The sequence below is a fragment of the Lissotriton helveticus genome, chromosome 1_1, assembly GCF_964261635.1.
Source record: "Lissotriton helveticus chromosome 1_1, aLisHel1.1, whole genome shotgun sequence".
Classification (NCBI taxonomy): domain Eukaryota; kingdom Metazoa; phylum Chordata; class Amphibia; order Caudata; family Salamandridae; genus Lissotriton; species Lissotriton helveticus.
Window position 1 is genome coordinate 417,446,005 of NC_136057.1, and position 25,234 is coordinate 417,471,238.

The following is a 25,234-nucleotide window of genomic DNA, read 5'->3' on the forward strand; positions in this document are numbered from 1 at the left end:
TAACGCCACCGGCCATGCGCTCGACCCTATCTTCTCCTCAAGCACCCACGCCTCCTTCAACCACACCACCGAACTCATCTGGACCGACCACCGCTGCGTCTACTTCACCTACCAGAAGCACACCACGCACGACCACCCCCAGCAACTGCCCTGCTGCTGCTGGAGCAAAGTCACCGAAGACCGGCTGGCCGACACCCTCGCCCAGAACCCGTCCACCGACCCAGAAACCGCCGCCCGCAATTTCAGTCAATGGATCGACGAGTGCGCCATAACCCTCGTCCTGCTCAAGAAACCCTCCAACAACCGCGCTACCAAGAAAACCGCCTGGTTCACAGAAGAGCTCCAGGCCTCCAAACAAGCATGCCGGAAATTAGAGACGAAATGGCACCACGAACGAACATCGAGCAGCCACGCAGCCCACAAGGACACCACCCACAAGCATCACCAACTCATCAGGACAGCCAAGAGATTGTCCTTCAAAGCCCGCCTAGACAGCAACACACACGACAGTAAAGAACTCTTCAGCATAGTCAAGGAACTATCCAACTTCAGCGCCAACCCCAACACCTACAACATCCCGCCCTCACAAGAACTGTGCGACACACTGGCCACCTACTTCCACCGCAAGAACGGCGACATCCACGAAAGCTTCAAGACCACAAACGCCCCCGCCAGCACCCGGCCCCACCAACCCGGCAAACACCCCCCGCACCAACCGCCTTACCTCCTGTACCAACATAAACGACTACGAAACACGCAAAATCATGAACTTCATCCACTCTGGATCACAGTCGGACCCTTTCCCACACCACATATTCAACAAAGCAGACAGCCATCGCACTCCATCTTCGGAAAGTTATCAACACCTCCCTCGAGAGCCACTTTCCCGGACTGCTGGAAGCATGCTGTGATCAACGCTCTCCTCAAGAAGCCCAAGGCGGACCCCAAGGACCTAGAGAACTTCTGGCCCATCGCCCATCTCCCTGCTCCCGTTCCTGGCAAAGGTCCTCGAGGCAGTAGTTAACACGCGACGGACCCGCTACCTAGGGGACAACAACATCCTAGTCCCATCCTAGTCCGGGTTCCCTAGAAAGCACAGCACCAAGACAGCCCTCATCGCTGCGACAGACTACATCAGGACTCAACTGGACAACGGCGAGACATCAGCCCTCATCCTCCTAGACCGGTCAGCCGCCTTCGACACGGTATGCCACCGCACGCTAAAAACACGCCTTTAGGATGCCGGAATCCAGGAGAAGGCCCTGGACTGGCCCACATCCTCCCTCCCCTTCCGCTCCGAAGCAACCATCATCTGCGGCGTACCCCAGGGCTCGTCAGACGCTGTTCAACATCTACATAGCCCCCCTCGCCCAAGTTGCCCGCCAACACGATATCATCTCCTACGCCGACACCCAGCTAATCCTCTCCCTCACCAAGGACCCACACACCGCCAAGACCAACCTCCACAAAGGCATGAGGGCCGTCGCCGAATGGATGAGGAGCAACCGGCTTAATCTGAACTCAGACAAGACGGAGGTCCTCATCCTCGGGCCCACCCCCCTCTGCCTGGGACGACTCCTGGTGGCCCACCACAGTAGGAACAGTACCGACGCCCACGGACCATGCACGCAACCTGGGATTCATCTTAGACTACTCCCTCTCAACTCAGTCTCCTCCTCCTGCTACCCTTCGCATGCTATGCAGGATCTAGAAGTGGATCCCCACCGAAACAAGAACTGCGACACATGCCCTCATCAGCAGCAGGCTAGACTACAGCAATGCACTCTATGCAGGGATCCCGGCCAAACTCCTGTGATGACTACAACGCATCCAAAACACCTCCACCAGACTGATCAACATCCCGCGCCGCAGCCACATCACCCCCCACCTGCGAAACCTACACTGGCTCCCTGTCAAAAAGAGGATCACCTTCAAGCTACACGCACACGCACACAAAGCCCACCACAACACCAGATCAGACTACCTCAACAACCTCAGCTTCTACACCCCCACCCGCCAGCTCCGCTCAGCCAGCCTCGCCCATGTCCCCTGCACCCAACGAACGACCGCCGGTGGCAGATCCTTCTTCCTCGCCGCCAAGACCTGGAACACCCTCCCCACCCACCTACGGCAGACCTAAGACCTGCTCACCTTCAGAAAACTCCTCAAGACCTGGCTCTTTGAGCAGTAGCCGCACCCCCTCCTCCCTCCCTCCTCCCCCCCCCCCCCCCAGCGCCTTGAGAACCTTACGGGTAAGTAGCGGGCTCTATAAATTCAATGATTGAAATATGAATTCATAAAACAATAAATACAATGACAAACGGAATGCCGTTAAGCCCTGGTTATGGACCCCGTTCTTGGTAGCTACACACCTTGGACTGACACCATGAGGCGGTGAGGGATATGGGGCAGCTGACTACATATGGCAGCCAGGAGAGTAAGGCGCTGGAGTGGACAGAGCACACTGGAGCCGGAAGCTAAGTCGCTCCCCTGATGGATTGTGAACTGCGTCACTGTTAGCCTAGGCAATGCAGACAGCAGGGTAAGGGTCTGCTAGTGCGCGGGGCTGCACCAAGGTGAGCATTGACCATGGCTGGCAAGTGCACCCACTGCCTTGATGTGCGACCTCCAGTTATTCCCCAAGTGCCCTCCTCTGAGCTCCTGGCTATGTAGCTCCAGTATTCACACTGCCTGCAAGTTTCAGAGTTGACAATATGTTACACGTCCGTGTCAGGTGAACTGACCGTGGCTCCCAGCATGTCAGAGCTGGAGCTGGGAGTACAGGAGGCAGAGTTTGCATGGGTGGCACATCCAGCAGCTGCGGTGCTGGTGGGGTTCTGAGGCTGTGGGGGCTTCCCGGGAGCAGAGCACGGAGCAGCGCATACAAACACAACAAGACCAGCATTGGCCACACGCGCGCCTCAGGTTAAAAAAAAACAAGCCCTGGAGTTCTGTGCGCGAGTGTGAATACATACAGATACCTCCCGCCCAGTACAACAGTCGAGTATGGAGATGTAGCTGGCGTTTCTTGGGAGGTCTGACAAAGGTTTGTAGAAAAGGGCAACAGGCTCGAGAGCATTTCACCAACTTTCATTCTGGTCCGTGGTGCATTACTGCATCACGAGAATAATATCAGTTACATCTTGCACACTAAGCCTTCAGAGACTTCTAGAAAGCTTCGGGGGGGCTGAAAAACACACCAATATTAACAAGGGCTGCATAGAAACCTCTGTCATGGGACTGAAAAGAGCAGTCTCCGCTCTCATTACCAAGGCTCGCTATTTTCCACTCTTTCCATAAACTTGTCGTTCACGTGCCGTTCTTTAAGAGGATTACCACAAGTGTCCCTGTACAGTAACCAAAACAGCAGACAAGTGCTTAAGCGTTTAAGCTACTCACAGGCAGCAAGACGCAGTTACAGTCCAGGGGCCCCTGCTGCGGCGGGTTCCTGTGATGCGTGGAAAGGAGGATATGAATATAGACACATTTATTTCAATCGATAAACACGCCGATATTTCAGGAAGAGTTTTCGAAAGTCACCTTGGATGAAACACAGCAAGACAAGCATTGGCCACACGAGCGCCACGCACTTAAAGTTTTAAAAAAACAAACAAGCCCGGCAGTTCTGTGTGCGCGCGCACAAGAAGCAGGGGGGATAGGGAACAGAGGAAAAGTTAAAATGCTTGTTAGGAGTCAACGAAAAGCTCTCAAAGATGTAAAGGCGAGTAGAAGGAAAAAGGTGAATGGGCAAGAAAGTAGGACAGCGAGAGAACATTCTGGGTACAGAAAAAAGAAAGACTGAGGAGAGGAAACAAAAGAGGGAGATAGGTAAAGGAAAGCAAAAATACAAATCAAAGAAAGAAAGAAAAATTAGCATGACAAATGGGAAGAAGAAATAAACAAGAAAGTGGGGAGGGAGGGGGGTGAAGAGTAAGGTGTTGCCGAAACATACAGAGGGTAATAGAGAAAGTGAAAGACAGGGAAAGTGACTGAAAAAAGGGGTATGGTGAAAATGAGAGATGAATGACTATGGGCGAGATGAAGGTTATAAAGCCTGTTTGATTCCAGCCTGGATCCCATTGCGCACAACAATTCCTTTTCAAATAAAATACACTATTTATTTAGTCATTACAGCGTGAAAAAGAAAATCACTTGTGTGTTAGAAATATAGCGGCTCCTTTGTGGCCAGGAGAGACCCTCGCTGGGTTCGAAGGAATCCTTGGGTTAGACTTCAGTGGCAGACAGACTGTCTTTGTTGCGCTCCCTGCCCTCCTGCTGCAGCGAGCTGTGTGTGGAGCAGGCCTGCGGGCGGGAGTCCCCCTGAAACCTTACTAGCGCTTGGAAAAGGCAGGGTTGCCCAACCTAATTCAAAACAGGCTTCCATTAACACAGAGCACGGTGCTGGTAGCACCGGCACCCAACCACCCCCTGAAGAGTACACACAGGGCCAGGGCAGTGCCCCCGCCGGGGTCATGTGATCCTGCGGAAACAGGTCTGGCGATGGTTAGGCCTCGGTGTGAAGACTTGAACCATTAACAATAATAATCCGTTTCAGTGTTTGAAAAATACACAAATGTGCATGTCACAATCTGCTACTCATGGGCGGCATTCCTCACGCGGCGCCGGAGATATGCGGACGGCTGTGTGTGAACAGGCCTCATGCCACGGTGGTTCTGCGCGCTTTATTGGGTCCTTTTACGGATGTGAGAAAAAATTGGCAGTGCGTCAGCCTTCAAACATGGCGTCGGCTCCCAAAGGTACATCTAAGAAAAGTGTAACAAGTGAATAAGGCTTGTTTTATTATCGGTGGTTTATTATGCAGTGAAAGCACACTCTTGCTTTATTGTATTAAATTGCGGGGCAAAAAACAAGCCCTGGAGTTGTGTGCATGCGCGCACTAGAAGCAGGGGGGAAAATGGGGGCCTGCGCGATAATTGCTACCATATGGTAGCGCTCGCTCCCGCAAGTAAATCGCCTCACGTGAATTCGTTGCCATTGAAGGCAATGGAACGCGTGCACGTGTTTGGCTGAAAAGCCATGGAGATGGGAGAGACCTAAACAGGTAAGGAAAGTAATGACAAACCTGTACAAATAATACAGTTCAATAATCAATAACAAGAACTATTCTGAATATGAAGACACAAGTAATCTCCACTCCACTTTTACAGAGTGAATACATTAAAAGAGCCTGAACATTTAATAAATTGCTGTGCAAGAAGGAGTAGTTTCTTACACCTACTACAGAACTGGAGTTACAGGTATCTCTGTTCTAGTCATAATCTAGTGAATAGTCCCGCTCATGTGCGGGGACCCCGGAGAAAACAAAAATAATCTCTTAAGCAGTCTTCTTTGCAGTAGTGCATAGACACTTAAGAGAGAATTAAAGACAGATAATGCAGCCTATACATGCAAGGCTACACTGTCCAGTACTTCAACTAGAAATGCAAAGGATATTCCACCAACATCACATTTAAACCTGTCTGCCAGGTTTCACCATGGAAAACACTCCCCCCCCCCCCACCCCTTCACCAAATCCTTGGAATGATCGAGAGGAAGCACAGACAGACAAGCCCCCATAGGCTGCCATTATGTGGCTTAAAAAGTGCCTTTAAGAAAACTTTCCAGAACTCTCCTGGTATCCCGGGATGCACAGCAACTCCCTCCACTTTCAGTTCTTTTTGGAGGTGTATACAGCTAGACCTGTAGCATTCATCGTTTATCCTTTTCCTCCACCGGGGAGGAGGGCGGGCGCTTATGACTAACAGATACCCCTACCACAGAACTGGAGTTGCAGGTAAAAACTACTCCTTCTGTAGTAGGGGATCTCTGTGTATAGTCATAATCTAGTGAATAGAATGGCAAGCCCATCCAAAAAATAACCTGGCGGTGGAGAAAAATAAGGCAACACCACTACTGTGCGAACAGATTTCTCAATGAAGCCTGCCCAACCTGAGCATCTGCCCTGGCATCAGAGTCCAGACAGTAATGCTTAGCAAAGGTGTGGACCGACTTCCAAGTGGCAGCCTTGCAGATCTCTGCAATGGGAACGTTACGAAGCAAAGCTGTTGTAGCCGCTTTGCCCCTGGTGGAATGAGCCTTAGGCTTACCCCCTAAGGTCTTATTCGCTTTCTGATAAGAGCTGGATACAAGACACAATCCACCTAGAGATGGACTTTTTCGAAGTAGCCAGACCAGTCCTAACCGACCCATAGTTGACAAACAATTGGTCGGATCTGCGAATGTCTTTGGTTTTATCCAGATAGAATTTCAACACCCTTCTGACATCCAGGGAATGAAGAGACCTTTCCGCTGGAGTGGAAGGATTCTGGAAAAAAAATCGGTAAAGTTATAACCTGATTAACATAACAATCAGAAATCACCTTGGGAAGGAACTTAGGGTGAGTACGCATAACAACCTTAGCAGCATGAAATACAGTATAAGGTTCCTGGCAACACAATGCCTGAATCTCACTCACCCTGCGGGCCGATGTAATGGCCACGATAAGCGCCGCCTTCCAAGACAGGTGCTGCAGTGAAGCCTTGCGAATGGGCTGGAAAGGTTCCTTCGTCAGCCTGGACAGCACCACATTCAGTTCCCATGCAGGCGAAGGAAGCCGAACAGGAGGGAACACCTTCAACCCTTCCAAAAAATCCTTAATCACATGAATATGGAAGAAGGGAGTCTGCGAAGGGCATTTTCTGTACGCAGTCAACATCGCGAGATGAACTTTAATGGAATGGAAATTAAGTCCAGACTGAGCTAAATGCAGAAGGTATGGAAGGATGACTTCTTCCTTGCAGGTCATCGGATCATAGCTCTTAGACATGCACCAGATGCAGAACCTCTTCCATTTGTAAGCATAAGAGGTCCTAGTAGATGGCCTCTTAGCCTCCTTCAATATGTCCATGCAATCCTCAGGAAGATTCAAGTGGCCATATTGCCAAACTAAACGACGAGAGGTTGGGGTGCACCATCTGCCCCCCGAACTTCGTGGGAAGGTCCGGCCGACACGGCAGCCGCCGATGAGGTAGGATCGACCGATGAAGCAGGTCCGTGTACCACCACTGCCTGGGCCATTCCGGAGCAATGAGGATCATACGCGCCCGGGATTGGGCCAGTTTGAGGAGCACCGCCGGAACCAGGGGAATGGGTGGAAAAGCGTACAGAAAGCTGTTAGACCAGCTGATCCATAACGCGTTCTCCAGAGTCCCCGGCTGGTAATACCTCGAGGCGAAGTCGTGGCATTTGCTGTTTTCGGCGGTGGCGAACAGATCCACGTCTGGAGTGCCCAACATGGCGAAGACGTCGCCGAGCACCTCGTCGTTTGAGCCACTCGCGGTTTTCCTGAAGTAGTCTGCTGAGGGCGTCCGCCTGAACATTCTGCACACCTGGCAGATGAGTCGCCGTTATCATCAGTCCACTGGCTAACAGCCAGTGCCAGATCGCCTGCGCGATCTTGAGCTCCCCTGCTTGTTGAGATAATACATCGTGGTCGTATTGTCCGTCTGTACAAGCAAGGAGTTGGTCTGGAAGGACGAATGAAAGGCCTTCAATGCCAAGTGAACTGCTCTGAGTTCCAGGAAATTGATGCGATACGTGGACTCTGCTGGAGACCACGTTCCCTGGATTTGTAGATGTTCTGAATGCGCTCCTCAGCCCTGGAGGGACGCATCCGTCACGATAGTCTGAGTCGGGATATCCTTGTGGAAAGGAACCCCACTGAGTAGATTTTCTGCCGAGCACCACCATCTCAGGGACGGTTGGGCATGATGAGACAACTGGATCCTGTCGTCCCAGCACCCTTTCCTCTGGTCCCACTGATCCTCCAAGCATTCCTGCAACGGCCTCATGTGTAGACGCGCATGTGGGGTGAGGAAGATACAAGAGGCCATCGACCCCAGTAGAGAAGACACCGTCCTCGCTGTTGTAGATGGAGCAGCTATGAGAGCCTGAGCCTTCCGAAGGAGTGATAGGAGTCTCTCCTCCGAAGGAGACACGCTTCCTGACAGCGTATTGATGGAGGCTCCCAAGTACTGCAGGCCCTGGACCGGGATCGAAACAGACTTGGACATATTTATGTGCAACCCCAGCTGATTCAGCAGGACAGCCGTTCTGTTGAAGTGCAGTTGTGCTTCCTGGAAGGTGGAGGCCTTGATCAGCCAGTCGTCCAGGTACGGGTAGACAAACACCTTGTTCTTCGCAGGTGCGCTGCCACCACAGCCATGCACTTCGAAAACGTCCTGGGTGCAGACTTCAGTCCAAACGGTAGTACGGTGTACTGAGAGTGATTGGTGCCGACGAGGAACCGCAGGAACGGTGTTTCCGTGCAATGGGCAACTGGAAGTACGCATCTTGCAGATCTATCGCGCAAAGCCAGTCTCCCCTTTGCAGCTGAGGGTAAATCTGGTGCAAAGACAGCATGCAAAACTTTTCCCTGCGAATCCACTTGTTTGCTTATCGCAAATCCAGAATGGGCCTGAACTCGTTCTGGTCTTTCTTCCTTACCAGGAAGAAGCAGGAGTAAAGGCTCTTTCCCCTTTAAGACAGAGCAACGTCTTTTATCGCCCTTTTTCTTAACAGGGTGTCGGCCTCCGCCTGGAGCTCGCGTAGCTGGAACTGAGAGGCAACCGGTGGAATCACTGAAGGCGGACTGGTAAACTAAAGACTATCCATTGTAAACAATATTCAGCACCCACTTGTCTTGAGTAATGTTTCTCCACTCTGCCAGGTAATGTTGGATGCTTCCCCCCCACCGGAGAGGGTAATGGATGAGGGGGAAGAAGCACCTCAGGGCCTAGACCCAGCCGTGCCTTTGGTCGCAGAAAGACTGCTGACCACCGCAGCCCCTCTGGCGCTTTTGGAACGGGCGTCGTTGGAACTGTTGCTGCTACGGCTGTTGCTGCCCAGCCTGTCGACCTTGACCTCTACCTTGTGCCCGTACCTCCTCTGGAACGAGCGGAAGGTCTTCTGTTCCTTCGGCTTTCCAACCCGACAGCCGTCAGGGTCTCAACCTTCACCTTCATGCGGGCCATCTCCTCGTCCGCATGTTTCCCAAAAAGGGTCTCGCCCGAGAAGGGTAGATTGGCAACGCTCTGTTGCGCCTCAGGCTTCAAGGACGTCAAACGCAGCCAGGCGTGGCACCGCAGGTTGACCCCATGACAGTATCCATGTGCTGCCAGGAGGGAGGAATCCGCAGCAGATCTGATCACTTGGTTGGATACCATGAGTCCTTCGTTCAAGATCTCTTGGAAATCCTCGGTTCTCCCGGGGAAGAAGTTCCACGAACCGTGCGAGGGACTCCCATAGGGACCGATCATAACGTCCCAGCAAGGCCGAGGCACTAGCGGCCTTCATAGACGTGGCGGCCGTCCCACAGACCTTCCTACTGGCCGAATGCATCCAGCGGCTCTCCTTGTCTGGAGGTACTGTCGATGACTGGGTGGTGGCGTGTTTCCTCGCCGCCGTCACAATCACGGAGTCCGGCGCAGGGTCCAAACGGAGGAAAGCCGGATCAGAGTCAGGAGCCAGATACTTATGCAGCCTGGAAGGATCTGATTTCGTAACCACAGGGGTGAGGAAGAGCTCCATGGCGGGTTCCACCAACCCTGGCACTAACGGCAACAATGGGCGAGACAACTGCTTCTTGTGCAGCGTTTCGAAGATAACGGGCGTCAGGGGCGTGGGCACCGTGAGTGTGATGCCTAACTTGGCCGCTCCTCGCAGTAAAACCTCCTGGAAGGAGGTAATTTCATCGATCGGGGACACCCTCGTTCGAGGGGAGTCCGACATGGTCGGCTAGTAGTCCCTGAATCAGTGTGGCGGGATCTAGACCCGTCCCTCCTACGGCGCAGTCTGGACCTCGTGGACGAGCGACGGCAACTCCTGGACCTATCTCTCCGTCTCGAGCGAGACCTCGACCTCCACGGCCTCGGGCGTTCCGCTGGCCGGACAGTAGGGCGCTGCGGAGGCCGAACCGGGAGCCTAGGTTGCGGAAGCCCCATAGGCGGCGTCGGCAAATGAGGCAATGAGGCCGACCTTGGCGGAGCTGGTGGAGAAGGACGGTGAGGAGGCACCGGAGGTGGTGCAGTAGGAGGTGGAGGTAGTGGAGGAGGAGTCTGGTTCCGCGGAAGAGGATACACAGGCAAAGGAGGAGGTGTAGGTGACCTGGGTTTAGCGGGTGAATAAACCTGAGTACTCCGAGCCCGGAGACTGTCCCACTCTCCTTTTCTTCTTCTGACCAGAGGGGGGCGATCTTGAGGCCCTACCCCTCGTAGAAGAGCGACGGCGCCCTCGCAATCGTGTACTTGCTGACGCAGAGGACTCTGTCCTGGTGCGTCTAGGCTTCCTCCTTGATGCTGAGCATCTCCTTGACGTCGACTAGCGTCTCCTTGACGTCGACGATTGGTCCTAGACGTCGAACGTCGTCTTGCGTTTGCTCTGCGTCGATGGTCTGCGCCTCGACGACGATGGTCTGCGCCTCGACGTCGATGGTCTGCGCCTCGACGTCGATGGTCTGCGCCTCGACGTCGATGGTCTGCGCCTCGACGTCGATGGTCTGCGCCTCGACGTCGATGGTCTGCGCCTCGACGTCGATGGTCTGCGCCTCGACGTCGATGGTCTGCGCCTCGACGTCGATGGTCTGCGCCTCGACGTCGATGGTCTGCGCCTCGACGTCGATGGTCTGCGCCTCGACGTCGATGGTCTGCGCCTCGACGTCGATGGTCTGCGCCTCGACGTCGATGGTCTGCGCCTCGACGTCGATGGTCTGTGCCTCGACGTCGATGGTCTGTGCCTCGACGTCGATGGTCTGTGCCTCGACGTCGATGGTCTGTGCCTCGACGTCGATGGTCTGTGCCTCTACGTCGGCGATCTTCTCAGCGTCGACGACCTTTGTCTCTACGTCGCTGACTTCCGTGTCTACGTCGGCGGTGACCGGCGGTGTCACCTCGACGGCGAGCGCCGGCGTCTCAACCTCTCTCGACGTTGATGATTGCTCGACAACGAATCAGTCCTAGACGTCGACCTCGTCGGAGGTCTTGACGTCAGTCCCCTCGATGTCGAAGGCGCTTCGACCCAGAGCCCTGGGGAGACTGGGAAGAGACTGTGGTCATTCCTTTCGACGCCGACGTCGAGGCTATCGACGTCGACGGAGACCGGTGGCGTTTTCTGGACTTTTCTTTACTGGGGAGCCCCCCAGAGGTCGGCGCACGGGCAGAGGAAGGAGCCACTTCATGCCCAGACCCACCTTGTCCTTGCTGCCTTCTCGGTTCCAAACCTTGGAGCCCGGTCTTCTCCCTGTCCTTCAGGGAACTGCAGACAGTTATCACACTCCTCAGGAACATGAGATTCAGGCAGGCACAGGATGCAAACCCTGTGAAAATCCGATTTTGCCTTTTTCCAGGAGCACTCAGGACATTTATCAAATAAGGCAGGCATATTTGATAAAAGAGCAGTCCAAAAACCCAGAGAAACTCCAACAAAGATAAGAGGCAAAACACGTCGAGTGAACACACTTAAAAGTGCACAATTAGTAGAAAAATTCCCAAAAAAGGAGAGCTCAATGCTCCAGAGCCGGAAAAAAACTGAAAGTGGAGGGAGATGCTGTGCATTCTGGGATACCAGGAGAGTTCTGGAAAGTTCTTAAAGGCACAGTATCCCTTTTTAAGCCACATAATGGCAGCCTATGGGGGCTTGTCTGTCCTGTGCTTCCTCTATAATTCCAAGGATTTGGTGAAGGGGGGCGGAGGGGGGGTGAAACCTGGCAGACCGGTTTAAATGTGATATTGGTGGAATATACTTTGCATTTCTAGTTGAAGTACTGGACAGTGTAGCCTTGCATGTATAGGCTGCATTATCGGTCTTTATTTCTCTCTTAAGTGTCTATGCACTACTGCAAAGAAGACCGTTTAAGAGATTATTTTTGATTGCTCCGGGGGCCCCGCACATGAGCGGGACTATTCACTAGATTATGACTATACACAGCGAACCCCTACTACAGAACATTTTACCGATCATTTGCTACCATTATAAACACTGAGTAGCCCCTTTCAGCTTTATACACTCCAGAGTGCTTTCGTACAATCAAACAAAATCTAATATCTGAACATTTCCTACTAAAAATCAAGGGCGCTCACGATGGAAATAGAGAATTCAAAAATATGACCTGAAGGTTTGTCAGCCTTTGTCTTAGATGAAGCCTCTGTTTTTTTCATATCTTCTTGAAAATCTACTTTTTCGTTAACATTATGTGCTGGAATACTTTCAAAATATCCACAGTTCAGTATTTTAGCCATTATGTCCTTGAGGTTTTTATCTAAAAGGTTGCAAAAACAAAATTAGTAAAAACAAGAAAACTCTAGTAGGATGCGTACATTTATTTCCATACTAAAAGAATATTTATAGGTCTAAAATGATCTTACTACATTTAACTAAAATGAGAATGCCTTGCGTTTGCCCAAATAAAATATAGAATAAATTAAGCACACACTTAAGTCATGTTCGAAAATAGAATAGCAATGGTGCCCTATTTAATAAGCATAATATGCTGTGTTACTTAAACAAGAATCGTCAAACTTCAAGCTGGTCACTGCATATCAATACATTAACTAGCATTAACTAGAATGTGCCCTACCTATACTACAAACACAGCGCTCCTCTTTAATTATTTCCTCGTGTAACCCTACTTATCCATGCTGTAGTACCCAGATGTCAAACCCTGCTTTTTAGCTGGCACGCACTGATTTGAATATCAAGCTTACCTAGAAACTGAGCGATACATTGTCATGTTAACTGTTGCTATATACGTACAATTCTAGGTTACTAAAGATTCCTTTTCTCTGCACAGTTGACGTTTACTAAAGTCAGAATAAGCGATACAAGTAGTTAAACTGAAATGCATTTATAAGTAAAAACATATTTAACAACCATTATGAATTCTACAAAAAAAGGTTTGCAAGTATAAGGGTACAGGGATTTATTTTTATAGTATATTGCATACATAGTATATTTCATACACTACCTGTATGGTAATGAAATTCCTTCCATGGAGACACGTAAGCACATCAGGAGAATACAAAATATAATATTACAGGGTTGATATGTCGATCAGAAATGAAGCAGTCTAAAGCTGGATGTGAGTAAGCCATTTCCCAACTAAGTCTTAAACATCCAAACTCAGCTAACATCTGGAAGAACAAAGCCCCGATTATATGGGCTTGCATAGGTAAGAGCCTGATTTAAAGTTGCTAATGTCTTCATATCAGATGTTCTAGCAAGGGGAGTCTTTGCTCCTAACCATCGTGACCCTGCTGTGACCTTGGCCAAAGTGTATTGCTTTAAATGTAAGTGAGAAGAGTTTGAATTTTAGGTGTGATTTGAAACATCTAGTGAATTTGGGTAGGAAGGGGAACATATGGACCACCCCACCTCCCTAAGAATCCTACGGATTTACTAAATGAAAGATGCTGTTAGTAGTAAAGCAAGCTAAAGAGGCTTAAACAGTTGTTAACCCTGAAGCAGGCATAAAAAGCTCAAACTTCAGCATGAATAACAGCTAAGTTACTGAACTGGTTATGTTTGAGGCACGTCTGCTTTCTATAAGTTTGGGATTTTAGACTAAGGCCTATATACTCACCACTTGTTTACACTGTACCACAGAAGCATAACTCATGCTGCTGCTGCACAGGGGATAGGCACTTTACATTTTATTCTGCGTTTGAATTTATTAATGTATACAAACTATACTGAGAATTATTTTTTTTTTTTTATTTTTTTTTTTTAGATTTGAGGAGATTCTTTTGGTCAAGGAATTGCACTCATTTAAAAATAAAACACGCTCTGTATTCAGGCAGCTTGTAACAGAGGGTCGAAGCAATTAAAAAGGTTTCTGGGACAGACTGAAATATTGGGCATCTATTCTGCATTATTGCCATGCATGCTTAATCCTCTGTTTGCAGGGCATTATACCCCTGAGAGGCACAAGGTAGCACTGTAGAGTTGTATCTGCATACACATAATGTATTGTTGGAATTGCCCTGGGAGAGTTTACCTTATGATCTCATGGTTTCTTGTAGAGGCCAGTTACTACAGATACAAATTTCAGTTTCCAGGCCAGCTGCGGTGTGGCAGATGCAATGCATTTTATGGCATGTCGCAAGCCATCATAGGATTCAAACTCCAGCTGGGTGGATGCGACTGGTAGAGACTTAGTCCGAGCCCTGAGCTGGATATTGTTTCCTCTTCAAGTACATGGTGTATTTCCTCACTTTAGTTTCTTCTCACCAAAAAGCAGTTGGGAGTTCAAGGCAGTGTGTGGAATGGGAGAGAATACCACAGATCCTTGGCTACTGCTTAATATGCAGAGTCTAGGACAGTGTGCCACAATACAGGTTTTTTGGCTCAGGAGAAGGCTCTGGTTTAAATAGCATTTCAGGAGCTCGCATGGACGGGTTCCATACAGACCATTGTGACAGACAGGGTACTCCATCTTTGTCAATAAAGATTTCTAATAGACTTGATTTGGAAAGTAATTAAAAGTTTAACAGATGGCGGATATATGGGCACATCAAAATTGAAGAGATGTTAACACTTCGTAATTGAAGACTGACTGGTTTACAAGGATTTGATAGGTGCGTGTATTTCAAGGTTCGTTAACATTAGGCGTGTCACAAAGATTCATGCAGTTAAGTTGAAGAGTAGTGATTGGCAGATTACTTAACTTATTTTTCACCTTCTACAAGTAGCTGCTGCTCTAAATCATGGCAGTAGTGTCTTTAAGGCAATATTCTTTTGACAGTTCAGGATGTTTAAGTGCTGTAATAGCAATTGTTAACTGACCAAGTGCTGAATACATGGGCTAGTGGGCAAACCCAAATAAATCTATTTTGGAACCATCTCAGAAGGTGGAAATCTTGTGTATAATGAATACAAAGTCATTACTAATTTGTTTTGCTTCAGAGAAGAAATGGAGGCTTGTGTTAAGGAAAAAAGGGGTTCCTTGTATAGCAAAAACCCAGATGAAAACGTTGCTGGAATCAAGTGGCATTAGATGGTTTGCTATTAAGGAACTGCTGGTTAAAGAACACCATGACAGTAGATATATACAAAGTATACACAGTACACAATAGTCAAGGTAAAACACACAGTGTAAAGCAAATACAGGAAAGCAATTGTAACATTTCCTTAACAAAATAAATATACATTACAATACACTAACTCTGGCATAGAAGAGTGGACAACGGGGAGGCGGGTGGGTCAGTGAGGAATCCACAGGCAGATATTGTATCTACCAGAAAAAGCGTTACCGAAGGTAAGTAACTTGTTCTTCTGATGAATCCACACGGCAGATGTATCTCTTACCTTGTGAATAGAGTCCCACAGCAGTCCCCACTCCCGGAGGAGGGTGTCCACTCTTCTAAACCAGGAAATCCTGAAGGACAGAGCGCGCAAAATGGCCGTCCCTCCTCACCTCGGAATCCAAGCAGTAATGCTTCGCGAACGTGTGGAGGGAAGACCAAGTTGCCGCCCTACAAATGTCCTCAACAAGAACACCTCTAGCCAATGCCGAGGCTGACTATTTAGCTCTAGTAGAATGAGACCTTATACCCTCTGGAGGTTCCTTACCGGCCAAAGAGTAGCAGATCTTTATACATAGTACGATCCATCTTGACAAGGTTCTTTTATGGACCGCTCTTCCTCTTTTGCAGCCAGCAAAACCAACGAAGAGCTGGTCATCCAAACGACAGTCTTTAGTTCTGTCCAGGTAAAAAGACACCGCCCTCTTAGGGTCCAGATGGTGTAACCTCTCCTCCTCCTTGGAAGGATGTGGGGGAGGATAAAAGGTAGGGAGGGTAATGGATTGACCAAGGTGGAAAGGAGTCACCACCTTAGGAAGAAAAGCAGCCCTGGTCCTAAGAACCATTCGATCAGCATGAATGGTCAAGAAAGGGGGCTTGGAACTAAGAGCCTGAAGCTCACTTACCCTCCTTGTCGAGGTTATTGCAACAAGGAAGACTGCCTTAAAAGTCAGAAGCCTCATAGGACATTTGTGAAGAGGCTCAAAGGGAGCACCCATCAGAAAGGTCAAGACAAGATTTAAGTCCCACTGAGGCACAATGAAAGGAGTAGGAGGGAACTTATTTGAGAGGCCCTTCAAAAACCTTAACACTACAGGAGACTTAAAAAGAGATGGCTGATCAGGCAAACAGAGAAATGCCGACAGCGCTGAAAGATAGCCCTTCACTGTGGTAACAGCAAGCCCCTGCTGCGCCAGAGAGGGCAAACTGGAGAACATCAGACAAATGGGCTCTCAAAGGGTCTATAGATTTCTCTCCACACCAAGTGACAAGTTTTGACCACCTAAAGGAATAGATGGACTTAGTGGAGTCACGCCTGGCTGACAAGATGACATCCACCACGTCAGGCGGGAGAGAAAATGAATTCAGGTTGCCCCGTTCAATCTCCAGGCATGAAGGTGCAATGTCTGGAGGTGGGGGTGTAGAACCTGCCCCTCCATCCAAGAGAGGAGGTCTGCCCTGAGAGGGAGACGGAGCGCAGGGCGAGAGGAGAGGTGGAGAAGATCTGTATACCACACCCTTCTTGGCCAGTCCGGGGCGATCAATATGACTTGGGCCCGGTCTTGGCGAATCTTCCTCAGAACCCGAGGAATCAAAGGTATGGGAGGAAACGCGTAAAAGAGTGGTCTTCCCCAACTCAATTGAAACGCGTCCCCCAAGGCTCCTTGCAACGGATCCTGGAGACTGCAGAATGACAGGCAGTGAGCATTCTCGCGAGTGGCGAACAGGTCCACCTGAGGAGTTCCCCACGTCCGAAAGACGTGACGAACCACCTCCGGGTGAAGCCTCCACTCGTGGTCGGCCGAGAACTGCCGACTGAGACTGTCTGCACGTACGTTCAGAACTCCGGCCAGATGATTCGCCATCAGACAAATCTGATGGTCCTGAACCCAGGACCAGAGACGCAGAGCCTCTCTGCAGAGACACTGCGAGCCTACCCCTCCCTGCTTGTTGATGTACCACATCGCGGTCGTGTTGTCCGTCAGAACCTGGATTGACCGACCGCGAAGGGAGGAAGGCCTTGAGCGCCAACCGTATCGCCCGCAATTCTAGAAGGTTGATATGAAGCAACCTTTCCTCTGGAGACCAAAGACCCTTGACCTCCAGATCCCCCAGATGAGCACCCCACCCTAGAGTGGATGCATCCGTTATTACTGTGGCCACCGGAGGAGGCAGGTGAAAAGGCTTGCCTTGAGACAGGTTGCCTTCCACGCTCCACCAAGACAGATCCGCTGCAGCTTCTCTGGAGATCCTCACAGACTCCCTGAGATCCCCGTTGTGCTGATACCACTGGAGCGCCCTCATGTGCCAGCGTGCATGGTTGACCAACAGAATGCATGAAGCCATCAAACCGAGCAGGCGAAGGACCTTCAGGACTGGAACGACCGCTCCATTGTAAAATAAAGGAATCATTTCCTGTATGTCGCGAATCCTTTGTGGAGGAGGGAATGCACGACATACAGTTGTGTCCAGTACAGCACCTATGAACAGGTTGCGCTGGGACGGCACCAGGTGAGACTTGGGTACATTTATCGAAAAACCCAACCTGTACAACAACTGGGTTGTCTCTCGCAGATGATGGAGCACTCTCTCTGACGACTCCGCTTTGATCAGCCAGTCGTCTAAATAAGGGAATACTGGAATCCCTGATCTTCTGAGATGCGCCGCCACCACTGCCATCACCTTGGTGAAGACTCGAGGCGCAGTAGTAAGTCCAAACGGAAGGACCGCAAACTGATAGTGCTGCGATCCCACCGTAAAACGGAGATACCTCCTGTGCGACTTCAGGATTGGGATGTGAAAGTACGCATCCTGTAAGTCGAGCGACACCATCCAGTCTTCTTCTAGCAGCGCTTGAAGAACCAGAGCAAGGGTGAGCATCTTCAATTTCTCCTGTTTCAGAAAGAGATTCAAGACCCTGAGATCCAGGATTGGACGAAGACTGCCATCCTTCTTGGGTATCAGGAAATACCGGGAGTAGCATCCCTGATCCCTTTCCTGCTCTGGGACCACCTCTATCGCACCCTTTCTTAACAGAGTCTGCACTTCCTCCTGCAGAGGCAACAGATGTTCTTCGGTGCAAAAACCTTGGCAAGGCGGGTAATTGGGAGGGAATTCCCGAAAGGGAAGGGCATACCCATTTTCTACAAGATTGAGAACCCAAAGATCTGATGTAACCGATTCCCAATCCTGTAGAAAATGGGTAAGCCGACCCCCCACCGGACCCACATGATCCTGTATGGCGGATCTAGGACTGCTTTTCTGGGGCAGGAGGGTTGGAGGAAGTGGAGGAGGAAGAGGCTTGACGTCCACGAGGACGTGCTCTGTTTTCCCCTGTATGATCTGTACATGGAATTTTGCTGCTGCTGCTGTTGCTGCCGCTGCTGACCTTGTCGGTAATTCCGAAAGGAAGAGCAACAAAAACCCCTGAATCTCTTGTTGGACGAAGAGCCTCTTATCTGAAGACCTAAAGACTTAGCAGTTGCCCTACTGTCCTTAAATCTCTCAAGGGGTGCATCAGCCTTCTTCCCAAAGAGACCAGACCCATCAATGGGAAGATCCAATAAAGTTGCTTGAACATCCGCCGAAAATTCCGAGGATTTTAACCAAGCAAACCTTCTAGTAGCGACAGCAGTGCCCATGATGCGCGCCACAGAGTCCGCAGTGTCCAGACCACTTTGTATAACTTGGCGAGCTGCTGCCTGAGATCACCTCCTCAAAGTCCTTCCTGTTGGCATCAGGAACCTTAGGAGTAAGAACACGCAAAGAATCCATAAGGGCATGTACATATCTCCCCATCAAACAAGTGGCATTTGTTGACTTTAATGCCATACTTGCAGAGGAGAAGGTCTTTTTAGCAACCTGATCTTGTTTCTTTGCCTCCTTTTCACATGGAACCTGGGTAAAGGCGCTTACATTCTTCTTAGAACATGCAGCTTAAATGACCAGGCTCTCCGGCGAAGGATGAGAGGTCAAAAAAGCAGGGTCCTCAGGAGCAACCCTGTACCTCCTGGCGACACTTAGAAACCGCAGGAGCTGACAATGTTTTCTTCCACACCTCCAAAATGGGTTCTGTCAAGGCATCATTAAATGGAAGTAAAGGTTCCACTACTGAGTTTGGAGAATGTAAGACCTCGGTTAGAATGTTGGATTGAAATTCCACAGTTGGCAAAGTTAATTGAAGGAGATCAGCCGCCTTCCTCATAACTAAATGATAAGGTTGAACATCCTTAGAAGGCGTACCAGAGCCTGAGGGCAACTCCCACTCTGGAGAAAAATCCAGACTTCCTGTGTCAGCCAACTCCTCAAAACAATCCTCATCCAATTCACCTTCCTCCATATCAGAATGTGAATCCAAGTATCTCCTTTCTTCCAAAAGGCGTTGAGCCTCTCTTCTGGATCTCTCCTTCACACGTTTTGCAACCGGATCCACCATCGGCTCCGACGGATTCGGGATCGACGTCAGCATCGAACTCGATGGTTCAAAGGGATGTACAAGAGGACAACTTGGAGCGGGCGACATCGGAATCGGCGTCGATGGCCTCGGCGGAGCCGGAAACTGCCAAGGCGGCGTCGGAGCCGGCATATAAGGCATAAACAGAGCCGGAGGATAGGAGTGAGGAACTCCTAAATTGAAAGCCAGAGGACCCATGGGACCCGAAGGTGCACCAGAGGGGTACCACGCCCTTGAGAAGACACCATAGATAGCGTTCAGAAACGCCGATGGGTCCTGGCCTGGAGTTGGAAAGGGTGGCTGAAAACCTTTAGGCTGATCGAGGAGTAATCGGATTCGGCTCTTCGACAGGCGCGGAATCCACATCCTCCTGAACCTCTTCCTCTTCTCGGGCAGGGGACGGCGCAGGAGACGGATTCGGAGCCAGAGTCGGAGACTGCACTCGCGACTCCGAAGGTGAGACCTCACCTTCAGGTTCAGAGACATCAAGAGTAACCACCTTAGAACGTACCTTCTTCGGTGACCCCGACTCCTTACCGGAACGATGTCAGGACTCGTCTCCTCTTTTTATGCTTCTTCGATTTCGAAGCAGGATCCGAATTCGACTTAGAGGATGATCAGATCCAGACCTCGACCTCGCCCTTCGAGAACGAGATCTCGACTATTTCTCTTTCCCAGCTTTCAGTCTTGCCACCGGGAGTTTTGCTTCTCTCTCCCTCAGGGCCTTCGGATTCATCTTCCGACATGAACAATCATCTACATCGTGGTCAGAACTCAAACACCAGATGGTCATTGTGTGGGTCGGTAATAGACATTTTACCGCACTCCCTGCAGGGCTTGGGGCCGGTCTTCTTCGAAGACATCATCGAAGAAATTGGATACAGAGAAGCACACAAAGGCAAAAAAGGCAACAAAGTACCAGTTGGCTACTGAGATTCCCGATAACCCTTAAGGTCGACGAAGCGGAAAAAAGGGAACTGATGTCATCACGCTGGCGTGGGCCTATTATAGGCGTCGGTGACGTCAGCGATGCTGTGTCTCTATGACGTCCAAGTCCACGTCGGCACGAGACTACGAAAAGAATTTCAGAATGTTGCTGACGCAAGTGGGATATTCACAAGGTGAGGAATCCACACGGCAGATGTATCTATCAGAATTAGGATGCATTAGGTATGTCAAGTGAGTTTGAGTGGGGCCCTTTTTTAGTGAACATTTTTTGCATACCAGTTATGTAGGGAAGTTCATGAGTATCAACTGTAAACTGGACCAAGAAGCAAAAGCAGGGGATGCCTTTAAGTGTGGCACAAGGAATAACTTGTGCTTGCCCCCCCTCTTAATACTTTGCTAGGACTGCACAGGTTATAAACAGCCACCAGGACAGAAAATACATTTAAAGATGTGAATTTAGTTGAGACCATTGATGACCTGAGCAGAGGACAGAGACCTGGCCTTAAAGTAGATCCCTTTGAAGTTATGTTACATCTGGTTTCCTTCTATAGAGATTCAGACATGAGAAAGCTGGATATTAAAAAAAACTAAAAACTGAGCCCGAATGTCTAATTTTACATGAGCGGCCTAAAGTGGTGTGTGTTCAGGTGTGGGTGTGAATATGAATTAGAAACAACGAGCTTTATGGCTGCATTGCTCAAATCAGTATTTAATTTGCAACTTAAGGCATGGTCTGCTTTGACAATTTTCTAAATTGGTATGCTTGATTATGAAAGATTGAGGTTTTAGGAGCCCATTCAGTTACTGGGTCAATGGGCATCTAAGATTCACAATGGTAAAGATTTGTTTTGACAGATTGACCAAATGCTTCCACCTTTGCAACCGTCTATTTAACACCCATTGGCACTGGCATGAAGTTGTAGACTGACAGTATTAATTTCCATTGCTGTTTACAGATTTCCTTTTCAAGTTTGAAGGAAGTAACATTTTGTTTCTATTCCAATTTCTGAAAAGTTAGCTTGTTAGGAAAAAAGAATGCAATTTTTAAAGAGCGATCTAATACAGTCAGAAACAGGTTCACAGAACATTTAGATTTTAGGAAGTTACTCAGGAGGAGAATGTACTTTATCGGAGTTTCCAATTAAGAATATTCACTGTTGGACTGCTGCCACCAGTTACGAGATCCTCTAGTAGATATGTTTATCACAATAGTGAAGAATGGAAAGTGCCAGTCCAGAAAATATTACTCCTGTACACAATGTAGAAGGTAACCATTATGATATATGGCCAGCTCCAATGAATTCCAAAAACACAAATCACTGGATGAGGAATCTGGATGATGCAGTGGCCCTACATATGGCAAAAACAAACCACAAACTCAAAACATTGATTGTTGGTTTGTGGGAAGATTAAGGGCAAGGAAAGAGCCACCATCATCACCTCTTCAGTACTGGGACTAGTATTTGCATAAACTTGACAGGGCGGGTGTGCCTCAGGGGTGCGGGGGGCATTAGATAATGTAGGAAAAAGGACTGGTGTGTAAGAATTAAGCTCTCCTTTTACTTTAAGGTATGAAACCTTTATCCAAATGAATATTGCTGTCTCTACTTCAGTTGTATGGAGCCACTACTTCACTGGACATACAGGTATACTATACGGTCTACTTTAAAATTACTATGGGTATACTGTTTATCATTATATATTATGTAGGTTTATATTTGATAATTCCAAAAATAGATACTGTGACCTGACCCAGACAAGGTTTGATCGGACTCCAGGAGGTTTAAAAAACATTAATATAACTCTACGCCTAGTACTGATCTGTTCTATGTGATAGTCCCATTTCGAGAACCAAAAAGCTGTGGAACACCAATCTCAAAAAGACTATGGAAGAGATCAGAGGATATGAAGGTCAGGATAAAGGCATTTGAAAAGTAAAATGAACTCAAATGTGAATGAGCATTTTATGGAGTTTAAGACAGATTTATCTACCCTATTATACTTAGTTCACTACTGGAATCCATGGAAAGTCTGGCAATGGAAATTCATGTTGAGCAAGTTGTTTGCATTTAAAGTATTCCCTGTGTGCACTTAGGAACTTTGATGTCTTCCGCTATATGCACAGAAAGTAAAATAGGTTTACTCTTCACCAGTTCATCACTGGATGTAAAATGTGTGGCCCCATGAATATGGAGAACTTCGAGGCATCAAAGGTTGTGGAGAAACTGGTAAACCGATTTAGAGCTAACTGAACCACCAGAGTCAAAGCAGTAGGCCAGACATGCTTCACTCACATACAAAGATGCCTTCACTTTTATGCCCATCTTGATGCATTTGTATAACCATAACTGGTCTAAAGATATTACATTTTATTTATATAAAAAACTATCAGTCTAGTTTTGGAGCACAGTAAAATGCACTGCAACACCAATGCTTTCAAATGTCAATTTAAAAATTAGCTACAAAATTCAAAAGAGTGTACTTGGTGCATTAGGTGGATTATAACTGATGCCTTTAACTACTCGTTGAAAGATTTACCACATATACAAACCACATTACAAGTAGTGGGATATCATGTATCGATGTGGCAACATTAGTTTAGTAAAGAAGTAAATTCTACAGTGTTAACAAGCGTGTAAGCAGAAGTTTCACTCAACAAGAAAGGTACAATTGCAGATAATTCCAAATTTTATCTACATGGCGCAGGCATCCTTTTCCAAAAGTAAGACCTGGACAGCAGACCCTTAAATTAATTAAAACTATTAGGAAAATACTAACATTAGATGTTCATGTCTACATATTTTTTCACGTTTCACATTTTTGCTCTGTAGAGCAATAATCTTCATATTGATAAAGGCACCAATAGTAGGAAGAAGGAACATAGGGGGGCATGGAACTATCGATTTGGTATCATCCTTTGTGAGGGTGAATTAGAACTTGGCCAGTCTTTCTTGCAGTTTTCCAGTCGTCAATGTATAGATCGATAGATGTTCTGTCTTCATATAGTTGCTGCCATAAGTGTCATGCATTTGGAAAATACACTTGGAGCAGATTTTAGATCGAAAGGAAGCACTTGGCATTAACCATAGACTTTTTCCCATGGTGATTCTCAGATACATTTGGTATTTTTGTATTAGGAGTCACCAAAATCCACTGAGTTCATCCAATCTACTATCATAAGTTAAGGATATGTTTGGTGGAAGGCTAACACCCTTAACATGTGCGCTTACCATTGTACTAGCTGCCTGGTCTCAATTGCAATATGGGCTGGAATTCCTTTAAGAAGCAAAAAATATCTTGAATAAACACCTTCCTCTGTTATGGATGGATAGTTTCCATTGCTGGTTTCTGAAAGACAGGTTCCCTCCTTTCGTAAAGATTGAACCTGATGTTTTGGCACATTTTTCGGTGGGAGGCAGAGATTTGAATTTGATTGCTTTGTTTTTCATTCTTCAACATTCGTCTGAAAATATCTGTCAGCACTATTCCAGGTGTCTTGATACACTCCCGCCCCGAGTGTCAAACAGAGGAAAGGAAGAGAGGGCTTATTTGTTTTGATTGGTGTCTGGATTTTCGAGACTACTGGTAACATTGATGCAGTGTTCAGTTTGCTGTTCGCTGTAATATAGGTCTCGTTGTTGCTGATGGTTCCCACACTGACAGTATGCCCACTGAAGACCTTTTCCTTTAGATTTTCCATCTCAATCATGTGTATCAAGCAGTACTGACCCTCTGAAAGGAAAGTTAGTTATCCTTAACTGGGTGTGTGGCTCCACACCCTCAACACTGGACGATCCACGCCCGCCACTTAGAGTTGCTGAAGAACAACCAAGGCCTGTTCACCTGCACCTACGCCGGCCTGCGAACACAAGACCCATTGACCACAAGACTCAAGAACTAGACCTAACCACCTCAGATGCATCCTACTCATCACCCTCTTACTCAAGACACGCTGTGGAGACCTGGGACCTTCTCGACTCCATCTCCCCTGACATTGCCTTCCTCACAGAAACCTGGATAAACTCCAGCTCAGGCCCGGACATCTCAATCTCCACCCCCAAGTATCGCATCAAACTACCAGGAGGAGGCATCGCCATCATTAACAAGACACCCTCCACATTCCAACCAGCTCAGAAGAGCACTCACCCAACATAGAGCACCTCCGCGGCCCCCCCACCCCCTCCCTTCAGCAAAGCCATAACAGACTTCATGGACTACATCCTCCTTGGCGACCTCAACATCCACCTGGACAACCATGAAGACCATAACCACAACCCTCCTGGAGAACCTCACAACAATTGGACTCAAACATTTGTCACAACAGCAACCCACACAAGACACACGATCGACCCAATCTTCTCCACAAGCATCATCATCACTGTCAGCCACACCTCCAAGCCCCACAGGACCGACCACCACTGTGTCCACTTCACCAAACACTGTACACTACCAAGCCCACCACAATTCTCACTGAAGCTGGCACAAGGTCACCTAAGACCAGCTCACCACCTCCCTCAGTAAGACCCTACCACAGACTTCCATGGATGCCAACAACTTTGCATGAAACCTCCACCACTTTATCTCCGACTGTGCCAATACACTGGCCCCACTCAGGAAACCCTCAGGCAATCAGCCCTCCAAGAAAGCCAGCAGGTTATCCGCCACCCTCAAAGCGTCCAGGTGCATCTGCAGACTGCACCAGTAAAGATAGAGGAGCAGCCTTGAAATCCGCTGTCACCACACGCCACTGCCTCATCA

General features: G+C 48.6%; 1 protein-coding gene across 5 annotated transcripts in view; it reads right to left on the bottom strand.

The window, feature by feature from the left end:
• CAPRIN2 (caprin family member 2) overlaps positions 1–25,234 on the bottom strand; it is an 857,580-nt gene that overhangs the window by 693,077 nt on the left and 139,269 nt on the right. For all 5 annotated transcript variants that reach the window (XM_078673768.1, XM_078673767.1, XM_078673766.1 and 2 more), the window contains exon 7: positions 12,165–12,314. In XM_078673768.1, coding sequence (XP_078529894.1) covers positions 12,165–12,314 — 150 coding nt within the window. The remainder of the gene's footprint in view (positions 1–12,164; positions 12,315–25,234) is intronic.